This window comes from Spermophilus citellus (assembly GCF_964194105.1).
Source record: "Spermophilus citellus genome assembly, chromosome: 3".
NCBI lineage: Eukaryota > Metazoa > Chordata > Mammalia > Rodentia > Sciuridae > Spermophilus > Spermophilus citellus.
This window is the reverse complement of record NC_138184.1, coordinates 86,468,563-86,489,162: the sequence shown is the minus strand read 5'-3', so window position 1 is coordinate 86,489,162 and position 20,600 is coordinate 86,468,563. Positions and strand designations below refer to the sequence as shown.

General features: G+C 51.1%; 1 protein-coding gene across 1 annotated transcript in view; it reads left to right on the top strand.

Moving 5' to 3' along the window:
• The window catches only part of KSR2 (kinase suppressor of ras 2), a gene marked incomplete at its 5' end in the record, with an annotated part of 351,213 nt that overhangs the window by 249,503 nt on the left and 81,110 nt on the right, over positions 1-20,600 (top strand). Inside the window, 2 exons of the mRNA XM_081283402.1 lie at positions 9,424-9,493; positions 12,695-12,778. Of these exons, the coding sequence (XP_081139528.1) occupies positions 9,424-9,493; positions 12,695-12,778 (154 nt within the window). The remainder of the gene's footprint in view (positions 1-9,423; positions 9,494-12,694; positions 12,779-20,600) is intronic.

Sequence of the window (20,600 nt, the reverse complement as noted above, 5' to 3'; positions counted from 1 at the left end):
AGAGGGTCTGGGGCAGGGACAGGGGAGAGAGACGCGAGGTAGGTTTCCTGATCACGCCACTCAGAGCCGAGGGGGAGTCTCCAGACCTCAGGGAGGTCTCTCGTGGAGTCCGTGGCCCCATTTTCTGGTCTGTCCCCATCCCTTGGCCACCACTGCCTGCCTGTCCCAGACACCTCCCTCCCAACTGTTAGCACCTTGGCTTCTCGGTCCATGAGAGAGGGAATCACTCCTGGGTCACTCCTGGGGCACCCAGGTCTCCCATTGTTTGGTGACGAGGTTAAAAATCCCTGATCCACTTCAATGGATTGAGCCAGGAGCGCAGGATAAGGTGTAATTACATGCCTGGGCGCCTCTTTTTTCTTTAACCAGCAGAGAAATTTAATTGAGGCCATTTGAGGGGGGCTGAGAGAAATCACAGGTGACGGTTCGGGGGCTCCGGGTTCTTGCTGCAAGACACAGTGATGCTGTCCCCACGCCTGATTGATGGTGAATTAAGAGGACCCTGCGTTCCCCGCGGGACCCAGAGGCCAGGTGGTGACGGTCTTTGTAGAAGGGGAGAGGGGGGCTGGGGATGTGGCTCAAGCGGTAGCGCGCTCGCCTGGCATGCGTGCGGCCCGGGTTCGATCCTCAGCACCACATACAAACAAAGATGTTGTGTCCGCCGAGAACTGAAAATAAATATTAAAATTACTAAAAAATAAATATAAAAAAAAAGAAGGGGAGAGGGATTCTGAAGACACTAGATTCCGAAGTGTCTCTGGTTTAGCTTCACCCTTTTTAATCTGTTAGCCAGGACTGGGGACAGGAGGAGCAGGGGACAGGGCCTTGGAGACAGCTGTCCTGTGAGGTCTTCCCCCTGTCCTGCCTGAGGCTCCCACCTGGAGACAGTCCCACCAGGGCCCTTCGACCATGACCGCCACCGCCTCCGGTCCTCGGTCCTCACCCACACGACCTCAAGGCCTCTCTCTGCTTTGATAAAGTGACAGCGAGAAAATCACATTAATGAACCCAGACAGGAGTTCATTTTCCTCTGCCTCTGCCCCGGGTTGACATGGATTGCAACAGTTGCGTGACATCAGAGGACTTGTCGCTTCATGGATTACTCTAGCAGGAGACAGTGGGGGTACAGAGATCACAGGCCCATGTCCCCACCCCAGCTGGGCTGCTTATGGGGCCCCCTGAGCCTGGCAGCTCTTTTCTGCAAAATGGGGATCAGAACGGTGCGTTCCACGGGGTGCACAGTGAGGTGGGCCAAGGCGTGCACCAAGCAAGCGCTCATCCACCTTTAGGCTTGGAAGTAGCAAGCCATGTGTCCAAGGAGTCCCTCGCAGGCCAGTGGTAGAGGTCCAAGGGGACACAGTCTCTCTGCTCATCAGCCAAGGAAATGAGGTTCCCAGCTCCAAATCAGACATCGACACACTTGTGCTAGGAAGGGCCAGGTAGTAATGGTGGTAGCCCTTGGGGACTAGATTGTCTCCGTGACAGCTCGGTGGCTCTGCTGCACTGAGAAACTGCCACGCGCAGGATGTCGGTGAGTGAGCGGGGCCGGGTGCCAATCAAACATTACTCACAAAACCCGACGATGGGCTGCATTGGACCTGAGGGTCAGGCTGGTCAACCTCGGCTCTAAATCAGAGTCCACGGAGGGCTCTGTCACCGTCTAACTGGTGTGTGAATTCCAGAAGCCGAAGAACGATGACAAGGTCAAAAACAATAAGAACAATACATCAGGCGCCTCCCTGGGCCAGCTCTGATCACGTCGCCCCCTCCAGTCTCCTCAGCGTCCTGGGGGGAGACATCACCATCCCCTTGTCATAGGAGGCGAAACGGAGACTCCGAGAATTAGAGACGCCAAGGTCCCACACCTCCTCAGTAGCAGAGCTGGTGTTTGTCACAGGTGTCCCTACCTCCATGGTGTCTCTCCCACAATGCACGGGGCAAGTCCATGCCTTGGAGACTCTCCCCGTTCAGAAGTAAAGCCTGCTGCTCCTCTGTGTGCTCAAGTCATGTCTGTGCGCATACCCCAGCCATACCCACTGTTTTGACCCGACTACCATGCTCCCTTCCTAGACGCTGGTTCTGCCACTGCTCTTTGTTTGGCCTCATGACATGGGGAGCCCCAGGAATCTCCTCTGAAACCCCTGTATGTCATCTCTCCTGCCCAGAGTGTGCAGCAGTGTCCTTGTTCCACCCACATCACCACCTGTCCCCTCTGCCTTATTTCCTTCCCCATGACGTGGCTTAAAAGTCCACTCTCCAGCTCGGGAGGCTGAGGCAGGAGGATCTCGAGTTCAAAGCCAGCCTCAGCTGTTTAGTGAGGCCCTAAGCAACTCAGTGAGACCCTGTCTCTAAATAAAATACAAAATAGGGCTGGGGATGGGGCTCAGGGGTCGAGGGCCCCTGAGTTCAATCTTTGTGACCCTCCAACCTCCCCCCCCCCCAAAAAAAAGCCCACTCTCCTCCCTGCCCCCACCAGTGCCAAGTTGCTCCTGGAAGCCTTCCTGCCATCCGAGCCTCGGGTGATGACGTCTAACCTTGGGAAGTGGGTCATGTTTGTCTCAGGAAGAAAGTTATGTCCAAATCCATGAAGAAACTTAATTTGGCTCCAAAGCATCACGGAGCTGTAACCTTTAGAGACAGAGCATAATTAAAATACTCTTAGATCGGCTCTATTTGAGTTGGTTATTAAAGCAAATAGTCATTCTCTGCTATGTGAGTAATGTCATGATGGCTTTAGTCAGAGACCAGTTGGCACCTTGGATAAATGAGTGGGGTTTCGGGTATCCTTGGACCCCCAGAATTTGCTAGTTGATTCGGATGCAGCTAAATCATGGCTCAGTCCATCCTATCCCTGGGCTGGGATCTTAAGGACAGTTTGAAATTTCCATTTCATTTGCAGTATTTCCGAGTATGAGCTCTGGAGCTTGACTGTCCCAGCTCAGCCCCCAGCTCTAATGCCTAAAATGGACTTATGAGGATTAAGCAAAATAATATATCTGAATCACACAATTGAGGTCCAGCCATGTAGTAGGTGCTCAATAAATGTTAGCGGTTGATATTAATAATGCTGTGCGCTCAGAGGTCTTTATCTCCATGGAAACATTTAAGCTTTGGGTAGCTCCTCATCTATCCAAGGGGATTTAATGAGACTCAGAGTCGGCCATAGGCAATTTCTCCTGGTCCTTTCCAACTCTAGGAAGGCATGATTAAAAAAAAAAAAACAAAATTTAACATTGGTCTGAGCAAGGGATATACTAAAGTGGTGGAGAGCAAGGCTCACCTTTTATGGAAAGCCGAGTTTAACTCTAACATGCACCAAATACTAGTTGTATGTGTTTGAGCAACTTAATTTCTTCAGTTTCCTTCTCTGTGAACGGGGGACACAATTCCCCGAGGTTGTTTAGATTCAGCAAAGCAGTGGCCTCACGAGAAGCGTCCTCATTTGGAACATGAACAAATGCTCCCACACAGAGCAGAGGACAGGGCCCTCCAAGTGCATGACCCCCCTTGGTCTTCCAACAGCCCTGCGAGCAGACATTGTCCTTCACCCACATTCTTTGCCTGATGGTGCTGAACCCCTAGTGGCTGTCTCTCACCCGAGGACACATGGAAGGATGCCGCAGTCTGGCTGGTGCCATGCGTCATTCCTACTTGGCTATGGCTCTCAGCAGAAGGACGTGTCTCTCATCACCTCAATTTGCCATCTGTAAAATGGAGGTGATGTCTGCATCCTTCCCTACCACCCAAGAGGACACGGAGGATTACCCATTTCAGACTTGCTCCAAGTCTCGTAGAGGGTATGGCTACGATCTCCCAGGGCCGTGGAAGTTTCTAGTTAACCACTGACCTAACAGTTGGGGCCAGCACTCTCATGGTGGTTCATTCATGAACGCATGCATTTGTTCACACATTGAACACACATGGATCCCTTGGACAGATCCTGAGCGAGACACTAGGGTACAGTGACAGATGAGACTCAGGGGCCACCTCCACAGGGTGACAGCATCATAGAGGCATTGCAAAGGATGATTTTTAAAAACCTGCTTTGCCTTCTTCCCATGGCTTCCTCTTTCTCCTCCCTGGTGGGGTTGGGAATGCCTACCCATGATACCTTCTTAAGGAATTGTCCCCTAAGATTAGCCAGGGCCAGAGCAGATATTCCAGTGTTATAAGTTGGTGAGTTTGGGACAAAGCCCTTCACCCTGCTCTCTCTTACAGCCAGGAAGGTAAAAGTATCCTGGGGCTTTCTTTTTCTATTTCTTTTCTTTTTCTTTTGAACTCAGGGTCACTCGACCCCTGAGCCCCATGCCCAGCCCTACTTTGCATTTTATTTACAGACAGGGTTTCCCTGAGTTGCTTAGTGCCTCGCTTGTGCTGAGGCTGGCTTTGAACCTGCGATCCTCCTGCCTCAGCCTCCCAAGCCACTAAGATTACAGGCTCGTGCCACCATGCCTGGCTCCTGTGGGTTTCCTAAGAATGGCACAGGCTTTGCAAGAAGAGCCTCTGGATGGAGTGAAGGGTGGTTGTGGATTTTTGTTAGGGGCTACTGATGGGGTCATGAGGGACAGTGGGGAACGGTCTGGGCTGGGGGATGGAATGGCCTTGGAAGGGTGGGAGATGATGCACTAGACTGGGCAGGGAGTGGGGAGTTGGAGGGTGGGGTCTGGGGAGGTGGGGAGGTCTTGCCCCTGGTTTGCTGTCCCAGCCTAGCGGGCTATTCTCCCCTTGGCCACCAGAGGGAGCTCTTAAACGCACCGAGTGGCGCACCCTCCTGTCCCTGTTCTAATCCAGGGGTCCAGATTCCCATGGCTTTCAAACAACCTCCAAAGTCTGCAGTATTTTATTTTCCTAAAACAACTCTTCTTTGTCTACTCATTTATCTTCTGATTTCCCCATTAGACTCTAAGAAAATTTCATTGTACCGTTCAGTATATTCCTAAAACCCTGCCTGGCACAAGACAGGTGCTGTATGAGTTTCCTACGGCTGCTGTAACAAAGGGCTGCCGTGACTCAAGACCACACAAATGATTACTTTACAGAAGTTCTGGAACTCACAAGTCCAAAATGGGTCTCACGGGGTCCTAATGCCAGTGTGGGCAGAGCTGGTGCCTTCTGAGGCTGTTGGAGAGATGCAGGTTCTTGCCTCTCCTGGTCTCTGAAGGCTGAACATGGTGTTGGAATTTATCTTCTTTTTACTCTTCCCAGACAGAGGTAGGAGGCACTGACAGCCTTTGGATGGGTTGAGGAGGATGTAGGACTAGAAGCATCCAGTTTGCTCCTGGCTGTGATTTAAATCCCAACTCAGTCCTTGACACTTAGAGGCAATTGCTTAATGCTTTTAAGCCTCAGTGTTGCCATCTGTGAAATAGAAACAACAGTGATGAAATTGGTGGAGCTTATTAAGCCATGTGACCTGAATTTAAAACTCCCACTTCTGGCCTTTACTGGTCCTAGACCAATGGTCTAACTCTTTGATTTCCTAAGGGTGAAATGAGGGCAAATGATAATGGCTGATGTACTACCTCCATGCATACACTGTCCTGTTTGGATTAAATGAGATAATATGTGTAGTACATGGATTCAAGGAAATGACCTATAAAGGATTTGGTTTATGACAGGGCTTGGTACATGGTGACATTCAACCAAAATGTGGCCTTATTTCTCACTTTCTACTTATTTCTTCTCCTCTTTCTTTGCTTTTTTATCACCAGTTTTACCTGATGTCTCTGTATACACCCTGATGTGTTTTTCCCTAGCCTGCCTTATCTGTTAGTCTAATTTCAGAGCCCAAGTTTGCAGTGTGTTGGTTTGGATGCCTTATCACCGCCAGATCCTTCTGCCAGGTCCTCTGTTGGTCTCCATGGCTTCCAGAGTGATTTCAAAGACCAGGGCTCCTTGTGCTATTCCGAGGCCACACCTGTGCAAGTGTGTGCAAGTCCTCCCCCCGCCCCCTTCCCTCTCCAAGCTCTAGAAATGAAAACAGCTAAGGAGAGATGGCTGTGATTTCGTCCCTGAAACTGAACTCAGCAGCGAGGTGCAGAATTCTGCCTTCATGTCTGCACGACTCGTTATCAGAAAATTAGAGTGGAAAAGAAGCTTTCCCATAGCTACGGAGACATCTTAATAGGTGCTTTGATTGTTAAACCGAAGTTTCTATATCGGTTTAATTGCTCTAAATGCTGTTTGCCTTCTCTGTTATGATAAGGTGTCTATTCTCATAGCTTTTTTTATAAAAAAAAAAAAATCCTTCCCTTTCAACAGTTTCCCTTTGCTTTAAGGCTTGCCTGGGCAAGTTTAATAAAATCCAAACAGAGAAAGTAAAGAGAGAATCTCCAAGTTCAAGGCTGCACACCCACACAGGAAGCGGTGTGAGGGTTATGATCGCTGCAGACTAATGAAGCTGCAGCCGCTAATGCAATTGACAGAGCTCCCCCTCCACTGGATATTGGGAAATTAAACCAAACTGCCCAACTTAATTACAGCTACTTTTTGGAAAATGCGTTGTAATTGAGGGTAACAGAGTAAGTGGGATATGAATCTAAGAGTGAGCAGTGAGATGTGTTTACAGTAAAAGCTCACTTGAGCTTTAGGAGCTCAGGCTGTGTGTGTGTGTGTGGTGTGTGTGTGTGTGTGTGTGTGTGTGTGTGTGTGTGAGTGTGTGTGCATGTATGTCAGGGACAGTCATAGAGCAGGGAGGATGTAGCTAGAGAAAGACAGAAACATCTAGATAGAAATTCCCAAACCTTGGCATGACTGACATTTGTCCTATGTGGAGTCTGTCACGTATAGTACAGGATGTTGAACAGCACCCCTGGCCTCGCCCTGCTAGTAACACATGTACACAGTGTGACACCCCAAAAGGTCTCCAGATGTCATCCAATATCCCCTAAGGAGCAAAAGCTCTTCCGGTTGAGAACACTCGTGTAGCGGCTTCTGAATGGCTTTTGAACAATTGCAGTCACTTCTGCCAGTGTCTGGCTGTGTGACCTTTGTCAAGTTACGGCACCTCTCTGAGCTCCTTTATCTTCCTTTGCCTAATGGGAATAACAAAAGCAACAACTTCACGGAGGCACAGTGTCCAGGTATCAAATGCACATTGTCGTGCTCGACACTTGTTGAGTGATCAGTAAACTCAGTGTTTCTATGACAATAATCTTGGATATGGCAAACTTGTGTTCGGTTCTCTGCACTGTTGTACGAGGTACTGATGTGAAGGTGGAGACGTGGTGCTTCCTTTTGCAGAGGTGACAGGTGTGTGCAGACTTGTTGGCACTCCCTCTGTCTGCACTTGAGGCAGCCATTGCTAATCAGTCTCAGGGCTGTTTCCTGTGGCCCCTCGGAATCCTTCCCAACACAACTTTCTTGTCAGTCACCTGGCATAGCCCTTGAAGAGAGACCCAGGTGGCACCCCAAGTTTTGGGGAGTCCTCATAAGGAGGCAAACCTGACTTCTCCAACCCAGCTTTAGGAGTTAACAGACCCTGTGTTTCCTTCTACATCTGACTTTAGTCCCCAGAGGAAGTTGGAATAGAAGAAAAAAAAAAAGAAAAAAGCTCTTTTTAAAAAATTGTTTTTCTTTCTTGTCTGTTGCTTCCCTCGGGAACAGAGATGAGTAGTAAATGGAGTCTGAGGAGCTTGATGACATTTAGTTCTTAGTTAAACTAGAGGAAATCCCACGGGCTGCGCTGCTCACCCATCCATCAGCCTGGCTCTCTCGCGAGTTTTCTCTGCCCTCGGGGGTCTGGGGAGATCATTAGCTCTCCCAGAGAGGACCCAGCTTTGCAAGGGCAGAGCTGGGGTTTCTGGAAACAGCTTTCGGAGGGTGCCACCGTGTCATTAGAAGAGAGGAGTGGGTGGGTTGGGGCTCAGTGCTCCTGCAGGTCCCGACATGCCGGCTCCCCACCGAGGGCCACTCCATAGCGATGGCAGTAGGCAACCAGGCGCTCTGTGGCCGCAAGCAGGGGTGCCCGCTGGCCTGAGAGGTGAGAGCTGGGCGGGGCCGCCCCTCCTCCTTCTCTTCCAACCCGGCGACTTCACAGGTGGCACTGGCTCATCGCTGCTGTCGTCTGGCACCTCTCTGGGGCCCGTGAGGTCTGCAGGGAGGGAGGTGGAGGTGGGGCTGGTGCACAGGGAACTCCAGGACAATGACAGGGCACTTCCCTTGGATTGACCCTAAAGCGTGAAATGGAAGTCTGCATGGTGCATAATTTATAGTTTCCTCCTCATCCATCCATCCATCCACCATTAGCCAGCCCTCCGCTCACTCACCCACCTATCCAGTCAGCCACCAGTCCTTCCTTCCTTCCACCCACCCTCCCACCTACCAACCCATCCATTCACCTATCCATCTGTCCATCCATTTAGACATCCATCCACCCACCTTCCCATTTACCAATCCATCCATCCATCCACCATCCATCTATTCAACCATCCATCCTTCCTTTCATCCACCTACCCTCCCATCTACCCACCCATCCATCCATCCATCCATCCTTCTATCCACTCACCTTCCCACCTATCCATCCATCCATCTATCCATCCATCCATCCATCCAACCTTCCTTCCTTCCTTCCATCCACCCCACCTACCCATCCACCCCACGTACCCATCCATCCATTCACCATCCATCTGTCCATCCATCCATCTATCCATCCATCCTTCCTTCCATCCACCTACCCTCCACCTACCCATCCATCCACTCATCATCCATCCGTCCATCTGTCCACCCACTCACCCCCACCACTTGTTCATTCACTCACTCATTCTAGATGGCTTAGGTGGCACCTGGCCAGAGAGTCTAAAATGTCACCTACCATGTACAGAAAGAGATAGCTTTTCATGTAGAGTTTGTCTTTAAGAACAAATATTTAAACAAAGACATGGATTTGACCTGCAATGCTAACTAAATCATTGCACAAGTTGTAAGAGGACGCCAGAAATCCATAGCATGATTGACAGCTGTCCCTAATCTCCTGCATTGCAATGTGGCAAGGCCCCGGACCCTGGGGTCCCTCAGACCTGGGTCCCCAGGTGTTGTGCAGCCCACACAGTGTGGCCCTCTCCAGGCCTTGGCTCCCCGACCTGTGTGGAGGGCACGCCAGCCCCCTTGTGCTGGGGTTGTTTGGAGGGCGTGGCCAGCTAAGCCCTTTGAGTCACTTGGCACATGTGGCACAGGCTAAGTGCTCTGTCAGTGGGGGATGCCAAAGTGATTCTTCCCACAGGCAGTTTCTTTAAAAGCACTTCCTGGCTGCCGTGCCCAGGGGACCTTGCACTGGCTGAGGTGACAACCCAAACCAGGGTTCTGCTCAGCCTGGTTTAGCAAGTGGAGGCTGTTGGTGTCCTTCTGGGCCTTGACCAGAGTCCGCCCCAGCCTCTGACCTGCTGCATAACAGGCTCTCTCTCTCTCTGTTCTTGTCTCCTGCAGACACACTGTCAGTGCCGCGCTGGTCCCCGCAGATCCCGCGCAGAGACCTCGGCAACTCCATCAAGCACAGGTAGGCTGGGATCCCAGTGCTTGGGTACCACCTCCCAGGCCCATGAAGGGCGGAAGGCTGGGCAGAGTGTTGTGCCCAAGCTCCTACAGCACCCTGCCCCCTGTCTGCTGTGCCAGGATAAACCTCAAAATAGCAACCAGAGGACCAAGGTTAACCTTACCCTGATCAAATTCCCACATAGTGCCAGGGCTCTGGAATCAGACTGACTCATGTTCCAATCCCAATTAGTAAAGCTTTGCAACCTCAAAGAAGTTACTTAACCTCTCTGAGTCTCCATTTTTTTTTTTTTACCAGATAATTCTGCTCATCTATAGGGTGGTTATGAAGATGAAATATATGTGATCCATGTAAAGTTCTCACTGAGCAGCATCTTGTCAACAGTTTTTGAAAGACGTATGTTGACAGGATAGTTGTTAAAAAATACATAAGAAACAGTAAATGGTATCATTGTTAAGGTAAATGCTTTAGGTCCTGATTTGGGGGCTCCTCACCCAGAAAACACAAGATTGCAAGCTGAATTCATTTGTGCTCCCTCTCTGTGAGGGACACTTTGTCCCAGAGCTGCAGCCCTGCTGGGTCAACAGGACCTCTTCTCTGGGATCATACCCTGCCCTTTGGGGAGAGGTCTGGTCATCTAGTCATTTTACCTATGAGTCATTCTTCATAAGAAATTCTTCAACTTTCTAAATCTGACTTTCCACATTTGGGCTCCTCATCCTCATAATCCCCTCAGGAAGTCAGCGGGGTAAGTGGAGTAGAGATGGCCAGGCCCATTTGATCGATGAGGAAACCGAGACCCTGGAGAATTGATTCACGGTCCTAAAAGCTAATGAGCCTCGGCGCTTTGTGTTCTTGGACACGCCGCTGAGAGATTTCTGGGCCAGGGCCCCCGTGCACCAGCCGAAGGACGTTCTCACTCATTCATGATTCCTCCCCTCGCATTTAGGGTTTCTGTGCGAGGTTGGAAGCACTGGGGAGGCCTGTGCCCTGGGGAGCTGCTAAGGGAGGGTCAGTGCACAGACCCCGAAGGGCCAGGGCTCGGGGAGGGACACCAGGCGCCACACACTGCCCGGGACAGGTGGGAATGAGCACTCCCGCTGAATGGCATCTTGTCAACAGTTTTTGAAAAAAGTGTGTGGCCAGGATAGTTGTTAGAACTCAAAAGAGAAAAGATTGGAGGGAGCAGTGAGAACTAGGTGACAGACAGGTCAAGGGCCAGGCTGTGAGCTGCGGGGGGGAGGGAGGAGAATTCAAGACGTGTCTGTGTCGCTGTCCTCAGGCCCAGCTCCATCCCTGGACTGGCCACGCCCCTGGCACAGTTCCACTCCTGGATTGGCCACATCCCTGACTTTGCCATCCCTGGATTGGCCATACCCTTGATTTGGCTCCGCCCACTGATTGGCCACACCCCTGACTTCCCTATCCCTGGATTGGCCCACCCTTAGTTTGGTACCATCCCTGGACTGGCCACACCCCTGGCTCAGTTCCTCCCCTGGATTGGCCACACCCTTGATTCGGCTATGCCCTCTGATTGGCCACACCCCTGACTTCACTATCCCTGGATTGGCCCACACCCTTAGTTTGGTACCACCCCTAGGTTGGCCACGCCCCTGGCTCAGTTCCTCTCTTGGATTGGCCATGTCTCTGGCTTAGTTCCACCCCTGGATTGACCACGCCCTTGGCTCAGCTCCACCCCCTGGATAGTCCCCATCCCCAGACTTTCTCCCCCTAATTTTGGAACCCAGTAGTATCTCAGCTTCAGATGCTGATCCCCAAAGGAGGGAAGCGACCTGCTAATCTTGGGTATGGTGACCAACTTCCTAGACTTCCTAGGGACCAGGGATGACTTGTTACTCTACTCTCCTCCTGAGTTCCTCCCTGGGGCTCCAGGCCAGGAGGAAGAAACCTGAACTCACCCTAGCCTTGATGAAGAGGTGACATTAAAACCCCATTCCTATCATCAGGAATCACAGCTGGGGAATAGGGAGAGCTGATCCTGGGGACAGGAGGGGGCTGAAAAGGAGAAAAGACTGCCACCAGCCACCTGTCCCCCTTCCCCGGTGTCTAGCTGGTGGGTGAAGCACGTCACCCCCGGGGCTGCCATGTCCTGCAGACGGACCCTGTTTAACTCCCTAGCCTCCTGAGGGGACCAAAGGGGCCCAAACAACCCCCCAAATCCAAAAACTGGAGAGGGATGCATTCTTGGCAAGCAGCGTCTCTGCTCAGAAGATTGCTATTTGCTTAGATATGGAGGTTTTGGTCTGCGGCTGGTTCTGTTTGGAGAGGGACTGACCCAGATGGGGCAAGATGGGACAGCAGACCGAGACAGCCTTTCCCTCAAAATTCTGTCTCCAAGTTATATAATCACTTCCGATTTCCCTTTTGACACTCCACAGAGTGGTGGAGATTAGATACGACTCCTGCCGACGGTGGCACAAATTGAAAATTAAAATTAACTGTGACCTGGCAACCTTCACTACTTCCCCGGGCCCAGCCCTGCTGCTGCTTCGTATCTCAGGGAAGAAAGCACCTGGCAGGAGGGGGGCGGGGCCTGGGAGTTAACCTACTGCCCTCTCCTCCAGCCCGGGAACCGGGTATGTGGGAGCGCTCCAAACTCCTCGCCTTTGGCATAAATAGGAGGGGAGCAAACAGGAGGTGAGCGGAGGGTCTTAAAAGGCTTTTGCCTTGAGAGCTTTTTTCTGCTACTAAAGTTTGGGGTCTCAGCTCTTTGGGGAAGGGAGAGCGCCCTGAAGCTCCCCAGGTGATGTTCTTAACAGTAATGGAGACTAGCTCAGGTGGACTCCTAGGGAGACCCCACCTGGCTTTGTGACTCACTGAGGATTCCACCAGGTCCATCCGTTGTCCTAGAAGTGAATGTGGCACATAGTAGGCCACCAGGCAATATTTGTCAAGGGAACAAATGACCATTACGAATGTCTGAGGTAACCTAATCTACTGAGCCCTTGTTTTGTGCCAGACGCTGAGTGAAGCCTTGACTCCTTCAATAACCTGTGAGGCCAATACCATTATGCACCCCACTTTACAGATGAGGAGACTGCTCCAGTAGTCTCAGCAATTTGATTAAGTCACCTATGTTGGAAGAAGCGGGACTAGGATCTAGGGCCCCTGCAATGCCCCTCCAAGTCGTTCACCCTGCTAGAAATGGCTCAGTCACCAAGATAATTTCTGTCTCTTTCACAGGTTTTCCACCAAGTACTGGATGTCTCAGACGTGTACAGTCTGTGGGAAGGGAATGCTTTTTGGCCTCAAGTGTAAAAACTGCAAGTAAGTGACTGCACCTTGCGGTGACTTTTCCCGGTGCCTGACCATATTGGTTTCTGACATTGCTTATAGGAGTGTGGTTTCTTAATTCTTGGAGAGTTGTTTGCTTTGCATTTCGGAAATGGGTCTTAAAAGCACTTCTGTAAATTTGGGGATGGGGACAGGGAGGGATCATTTGTGAGAAAGGACCAGAGCTAATGGAAGATGGTAGAAATGCAAAATGCTGTGTGCCGGGGCATGGTGGCACCGGGTAGTTTCAATAACGTCTAAGATCTGGGGTGAGAAGCCTTTTCTCTAGTTGCCCAGAGAGTAAATATTTAAACTTTGCAGCTGCAGGGTCTCTGTTGCCACTGCTCAACGCTGCCCCCTGCAGCTCAAAAGCAGATACAAATAGACATAACCAATGCATCCATCCCAATAAAGCTTTATTTATAAAAACAGGCTACAGACAGGCTTTGGTCCTATAGTTTGCAGATCCCTGAATTGGAGTTTGCAAGTCCTTCTCACCTCTATTCTTTCTCCTCATGGTACTTCTCTGGAGCGTTCCAGTTCTCCCCATTTACAGATATGAAAGCTGAGCCTCCACAAGGAAAACTTGCAGCCAGGAAATAGCAGTCAAGATTCAAACCCAGACTCCCTAACTCTGGTTCGGCTTATTCCAGGACATGGCTGCCAGAAGCTAGGGAAAGGTGCAAGAGAACCCTATGACACCAGACAGGCTGTGTGGCACCTGATGAAATGGCTTTCAAACCGGGGCTCTGCCACTTGTGTAGCTGTGTGACCTTGGGCAGGTCATTTCTCCTTTCCATCCCTAGTATTTTGTCTCGTATGAAAGGAATACAATTATACCTGCCTCAGGCAATGCCGAGCATCCAGTACATCAACAGACAGGACATAGCGCAGCGCCTGGCTCAGAACTCCATCCTCTGTAAGAAATTACCAGAACCTTCCTGTGCAGCCTCTCCTTCCATAAACCTGAACCAAAGACCCCCTCAGGTCCAATCTCTATAAACTAGCCAGCAACATTCCACTGTCCGTAAAAGTCTCAAGTGGACACGCCTCCATTTGTTTGATAGGAGCCACTCAGCTTAAAAGATTCTAGAAACCCCTCTGTCTTCTCCAGTTTTGCTGTTTCTTACCTAGCCAGGCAGGGGACTCTCACTTGGGACCTTTCGGGCCTCCCTGCCTCCCTGTCCCATGATGAGACAAGCTCACTCTCTGCCTCACCCCCACCTGGCCATCTTGGTAAGGCTGGCCTCCCCCTCCTGGGGTTGTGTGGAGGATTAATTAGTTCCAGCCCCTGAGAAGCCTTAAGATCCAGGTCTAAGGAGACGGGGCGGTAATTACCACCATGCGTTGGCCTTTTGAAGCTGCCCTGCCCCCTTGAGCCTCGGAGGACGTGGGCTCTCTGGTGGCCCCTGGTCTTTCTGACCCCAAGGGACACAAGGCCAGGTCCTTGGGTCAGGCCTGTACTCCTGCTGCCCCGGCTTATCTGTATCCAGTGACATCATGTTCTGGGGTGGGGGTGAGGGAATAGCAACTTTCACATCCCGCACCTGGCACCTGCCCCTGCCGCGTGCAGGCTTTTGAAGTCAAGTAATTAGGTGACAGGGACGCGGCCAGGACTCAGCGAGGCTGAAGGCTTCCCAAGCTGTTTCAATTTCCAGCACTGGAGGCAGAACTCAGAGGTGGCCTTTGCTCCGAGCTCTCTGTTCTAAAAGTAATGGGCACAGGCTCAGGTCCTGCCAAGGGTTGGGAGGGGAGGCTGGCAGGGCTTGGGGCTGGGCAGAGGGCTGGCTGCAAGTAGCCCATGCTTTGGAAGCAGGCAGAACCGAGTTCGAGTCCCAGCTGCATCGCTGAACTCCCCGTGCGAGCTTGAGCCCTTAAGAAGCGTGGCATTGCTGGGCATGATGGTGCACGCCTGCCATCCCAGCAGCTCGGGAGGCTGAGGCAGGAGGATCGCAAGTTCAAAGCAGCCTCAGCAATTTAGTGAGGCCCTAAGCAACTCAGCGAGACCCTGTCTTTAAATAAAATACAAAAAGGGGCTGGGTATGGGGCTCAGTGGTTGAGTGCCCCTGAGTTCAACCCCTGGTGCCCCCACCTCCCAAAAAAGTGTGGCATCCTGAACTCAGTTTTCTCATCTGCAAATTGGGCATGATATTAGCGTCTACCTCGGGACTGTTGAAAGGAGTCAAGACAATGTCTCTTGCCCCAGATTCCAATGTTTTATTCAAGAACATTCTTCCCCGCTCCATCTTGTGCTGAAGTAGCTCCTGGCTGATCGGGAGCATGATTTAAACCAGGACATGGTCGGATTACACTGGTGACCTCACTAATTTGTTCAGCCCTTCGACTGGCAAAATGGCGGACAGCTACTGTAGCTAATGTGGGGGTCCCACGGGCTTCAGGGGTCTTGGTTTTGTATAAACTTGACAGAATTCAGTGCTGTCTCCAATATGCGATATGAGCATGCGTTACTGATGTCGGTGGAATTCAAACTTGCCCCCTGCAGTGTTTGCATCAATGAAAGTGAGGACAGAACAGAGGATGGTCCTTTACATGTGTCTTTAGGGATTGACAACATTCTGGGTGCCCTGAAGGGCTGATTGATAGAGGGCCCAGGAGGGAGGCAGATGAGTAGGGCCCAGGCTCTGTGGTCAAGGAGTCCAGGGGAGACTCTCTGGAGAGGGGTGAGTCTCAATGAAAGTGAAGAGCTTGCATTAAAAAGTACGACAGGGGAACTCAGGAGAGGTGTGCCCAAGCCCACGGAGGCGGCTCCTTAGAGCACTTATTCAACCCGCGTGCCTCAGCTCAGTAATAACTCCTGCAGGTTGAGGATCCCCGATCTGAAATGCTTGGGACCAGAAGTGTTTCCGAGTTTCAGATTCAGTCTCCTTTTGGACTTTTTGCATATTTGCATATACATATACTTGGGGAGGGGACCCAAGTCTAAACACAACATTCATGTGTGTTTCACATACACACAGGCCAAAGTTAACGTTGGGCAATGTTTTTAGGCACCTGTGTTTTGCACACGTGAGCCTGAGTGTGGAATTGCAGATTCTGTTGGTGCTTAACAACTTATGGATTTCAGAGCCTTTTGGATTTCGGATTAGGGATGCTTAACTGTGATACATGAATACTATGCGGCAAATGCTCACTCTTCCAGACCCTGAAAAGCAACAGGGAATAAAACGATAAAGTCTCTGTGCTGGCGGGTTCTCTGTGCTGGTGGGGGCCAGGAGGTGGGCAGACAGTAAACAGAGTAGATGAGTTTTAATAGATCGTGTGATCAGATGATGCATTAAGAAGAACAAATCAGAGACGGGAAATAGGAAGGGCCAGGGTGGGGGCTGCAATTTTAATTAAGGAGGTCAAGGAAGGTCTCCTACCCAATGAGAACTCTGGAAAAACAGGAGTGTGTTCCAGGTGGTTTCTTGACCTAGAGCAGCTCAGAGGCATGGATTTGAATCTTCCCTGAAGGGAATGATTTTCTTTCTTTCTTTTTTAATCCAGAGTAATCCTCATCCTGTGAGTGCCAGAAACTCCCGGGGCCACAGGGTTTGGCTCAGAGCCTGCTGTTCTGGGAGTGGTACCCAGACCAGCATCAGCAGCATCACCTTGGTTACGGATGCACCTCCTCAGGCCCCGCCCCTGGCCTGCATTGGATGACGGGTCCTGTGCCCGGGCAGTGTGAGTCGGGTCTCACATCCCCTTTCTGAGCTACTTTTCTTTTTCTAGATCATGGGCCCTGAAGTGAAGCAGGCATCAGAGTGCCCCAGAGGGTTTTTAAAACACGGAGTCCTGGGCCCCACCCCAGGGCCTCAAATCCAGTCTCTCTGGGAGATGTTGGGCACAGAGGTACACTTCTAACCAGCTCCTCAAAGATGTTGATGTGTTGGCCCTGAGACCCCGCTTTGAGAACCACTGCTCTACAGAGAGGTAGTAGTTTAGGAAACAAAATCAAATATTATTGTCCAGCTGAACATTTCATAATGTGAGGGGCTTTTGTAAGCACTGACACTCTTTGATGATTCCTTTTCAAATTCTTCTGTTCTTATGTCCCTAAATCTCACCCTATTTATGTGGGTCTTGTTTATCCAAGAAATGCATCCAATAAATATTTGTGTAGTGAGTCAAAAAGGTAATATATGATTAGGAAACTGGATGGATGGCAGATATTCTTATATTGGAATCCTGGCTCTGCCACCAACTGGTTGTATGGATCCTCTCTGAACCTCAGTTTCTTTTTCGGTAAAGTGGAGATAAAGATGACAATATGTCCCAACCTTGACTGCTTAAAAAAAACAAAACACCAGGTAAGAGAATTGTTCCGAAAAATGCTCATCCTACCATCTGACCCATAGTAAGTGCTTAATTAATGAGATCTAACACCCTCGATAACTTGATGAATGAACTTGGGGTTCCCCTCCACCCAGGAAGCCAGAAACAACTTCTCCTCTAAACCCCCTTCCCTTCTGCTTCGGTTCAGTGCCCACTTCCTCCGGAATGATCATCAGCTGTCTTGTTGGAATTTTGAATAGACAGATTAATGAACTAATAGGAAATGAAGATTCCAAAAGCAATTTGCAGTTATCTGAACGGAGGCGTCTTTATCTAGTAGGTTCGTGAGCGCGGAGTGGAGTTGAGCTGAGGGCTGAGCTGCGGCACACTCCACTTATCATCTGATAACTGGATTCAGCTGCCACCAGTTTGTTCCTGCAGTGAGATGCGGATGGGTTCCCGGCCCTCCATCTTGGGTCATCTGCCTCCTTCCCTCACTCTCGGGTCCTTCCGCAGGTTTCTGCCGGGCTGAGGTCTGGTTCCTTGGAAACCTTCCTGCCCTTGTCTGCATTTCTGCCAGGAAGATGCCCGATCGTGATTCAGGCAATGTCTGCTCTAGAAAAAGAGAGTTTAAGTGGAGGGAGGCTGGGGGAGGGGAGAAGGAGCGCATGTCCAACAGGTGGCCATCTGCAGGCTCCTTCCAGAGCCCTCATGGAAGGGACAGTCCTGATGTTGCTTCTCCACAGATTCTTTGCTGCATGGGGTGGGGCTGTTCTGGGTGTGGTAGGAAGGTAGCCTCAGCCTCTGCCCACTAGAGGCCAACTACAGCTTCCCATGCCTAGGAGGGGCAATCCAAACTGTCCCCAGACATCGCCGAGTGTGGAATTGCCCCTGGTGGAGAGACACAGGTGTGTGTCAAAAATGGTTTGTTCCCAACAAGTGGCACTGTGGTGTGCATTGTCCTGTCTTAATGTGCCAACCGTCCGGCGCCTGTCCCATGCATGGACCTGTTCCTGAAACCTTCAGTTTACAAGGTGAACCATAAGAGCCCACTCTAAGGTGATAGGGAGAAATATAGGGTTACCAGCCCCGTAATTACTGGGCAATCAGAGGATTAGGATTCCTATTGTATCTTAGGGCAATCAACGATCCCAGCCTGCTTGGGACTTTCCCAGGCTTAGCAAACCCAAGTGTCCGGAAACCCCCCAGTCAGTCCTAGGTCCGTGCTAGCTAAAAACGACCCTGTGCCCCAGCTGTGGTCACCCCCACCTCTGGAGGAGAGCCATGGTCATTTCCCTAGTAAGGTAAGGAGCGGTGTTGGGGAGCCTGCATTGATGAGCACAGCTTCCAGGCTTATCCAGGGGTATTTAGTGTCCTCTCTGCAAGTCCCCTCTCCCCTCCTGCAGAGTCTGAGGGGACACGCTGACATGCACTTAAGGGGGCCGTGCCCTCTGCCCCCCCCCCAGCTGGGCAGTGTAATGAGGTCTTTTCACTTGGATTCGTTACACTCTTCAGTTTCCCCCTGGCCCCGTGTGGTGCGTTTTCCTTGCCTAGCTTTTGTGCACCCCAATACAGTGTCTTATCTGGAAATTTCTTGTTTGGCAAAACAGCTTTGGCCACGGGGGAGGAGGAGGGGGAGGCGGGGAGGAGGCCGGGATGGGTCGGTGCAGTGTTTGCTGAGACCTTCCCAGACTGGGGAGAGGATGAAGAGGATGCTGCAGCTGCGGAGAAGTCCCTGGAAGCTTCAGGAATCGGTACAACAGGCAGGATATTGGCAGGATATAATTATGAGCATGCATCTCCAGATCCCCCGCTTGAGTCTTGAGCTTACTCTTCCCTGAATAGAAACACTTCAGCTTTGGCCATAATTGCCAGGGAAATTCATTGTCCTGTATATGCATGTTCTGAACCTATTAGAAGAAAACAATGGGGGGGTCCAAATATAGTATGTGAGGGAGGATCTCGATTCCACCCGGAGCTGAAGCGGGAACTGGACATGTTGATGGTCATGGTGATTTTATGCCCCAAAGCCTCCCCAAGCTCCAGACATTTGCCAAACACATCACAGGCAGAATCCTGTGTGACCCTTGCAACAATCCAAGTGGGGGTCTGTGATTATCCCCATTTTATAGACAAGGAAAAATAAGCCTTCAGAAGTTAATGATTGGCCCCCAAGTGGTGGTGCACACCTGTGATCCCAGCGGCTCGGGAGGCTGAGGCAGGAGGATCGTGAGTTCAAAAAGGGAGGCGCTAAGCAATTCAGTGAGACCCTGTCTCTAAATAAAATATTAAAAGAGGGCTGGGGGTGTGGCTCAGTGGTTAGGTACCCCTGGGTTCAATCCCCGGTACCAAAAGAAGAAAAAAATGTAAATGACTGACCCAGGGTCTCTGGTGGGCCAATCTGTTCCTCAAAGGTGGACCCCTCCCATTCAAGGCCCCACTAAACCACTTCCAGCCAAGGTCTGGTCATTAGGACAGCCACTAAGGCCAGCTTCTACCCTGCCTCCCCTGGAACTAAACATGCAGAACAGAGTCTGAGAGCATCTCCAGGTCCGGGGAGGCGAGGAGACTCTAAGGTCACTTCCTGTGCTTTCAGGGAGGCTGGGGAGGGCAGCAGGAATTCATGCCCAACAGGTAACCATCTGTGGGCTCCCTTCCAGAGCCCCACATGGAAGGAACGGTCCTGGCTCCCAGTCTGATTTGTAGGTCCTGACTCCCTGCCACCGCCCTGCGCTCATCCACCTACTAGAGGTTTCTTTCCAGGAGCCAAAGGCGGAGGGGCTGGACCCCACCGAGCTGGTGACAGAGGGAGAAGGGCTGTGTCAGTACCCGGCTCTGAGCGCATTTCCAGAAGCATCCGCTCCACTGAGAACCGCAGGGGGGTCAAAATGAGACCAAGATGCTTAGTTGGGGCGAGCAGTGAAACCGCCTGGCTGGGAGGGGGTCATGATTTGGTTTAGTGACACTGTGAGAAGCCTGCAGTGACCTGGGAAGGAAAGTGGTGCAGAAAGCCAGAAAGATAAGGGGGGACGGGACCTCGGCTGCCACAGGGGCTCTTTCCAAAACGCTTCCCCAGCGTGTACCGCCTGTTGAAACCCCGGGTCCCCTAGCTCTCAGGATGAGGCCAACCTCATGAGGGGACCAGGACAGTCATGTTGGGGGTGTTCATGGCGCCTACCTCCAGGGCGAGCAAGTGCTTGGCACTTAGTAAGTGCTCAGGAAATCTTGACTGGTCGAGAAGGAAAGGAAACAGGGTTCACTTCCCCCCGGGATCATTTCTGAGGGGCAGTTTTCAAGCTGTGTCATGAATGGAAAGACGTTCGTGCTTGAAGTCACAGAGGATGGCTTTATATCCCAAGACAATAAGCTCCTTTCTGGATGGTAAAACCTTTAAAGAAAGAAGTCCTGATCTACTGAACACAGAGGAGGAACCAAACAATGTTGTTGTGGGTGTGAATGAGTGAATCGTCTCTACTCCTCTGCCCTTTACCACCAGTGCGACTTGGGCTGCTTCCTGGGCCTCAGTCTTCTTGGCTTTGGG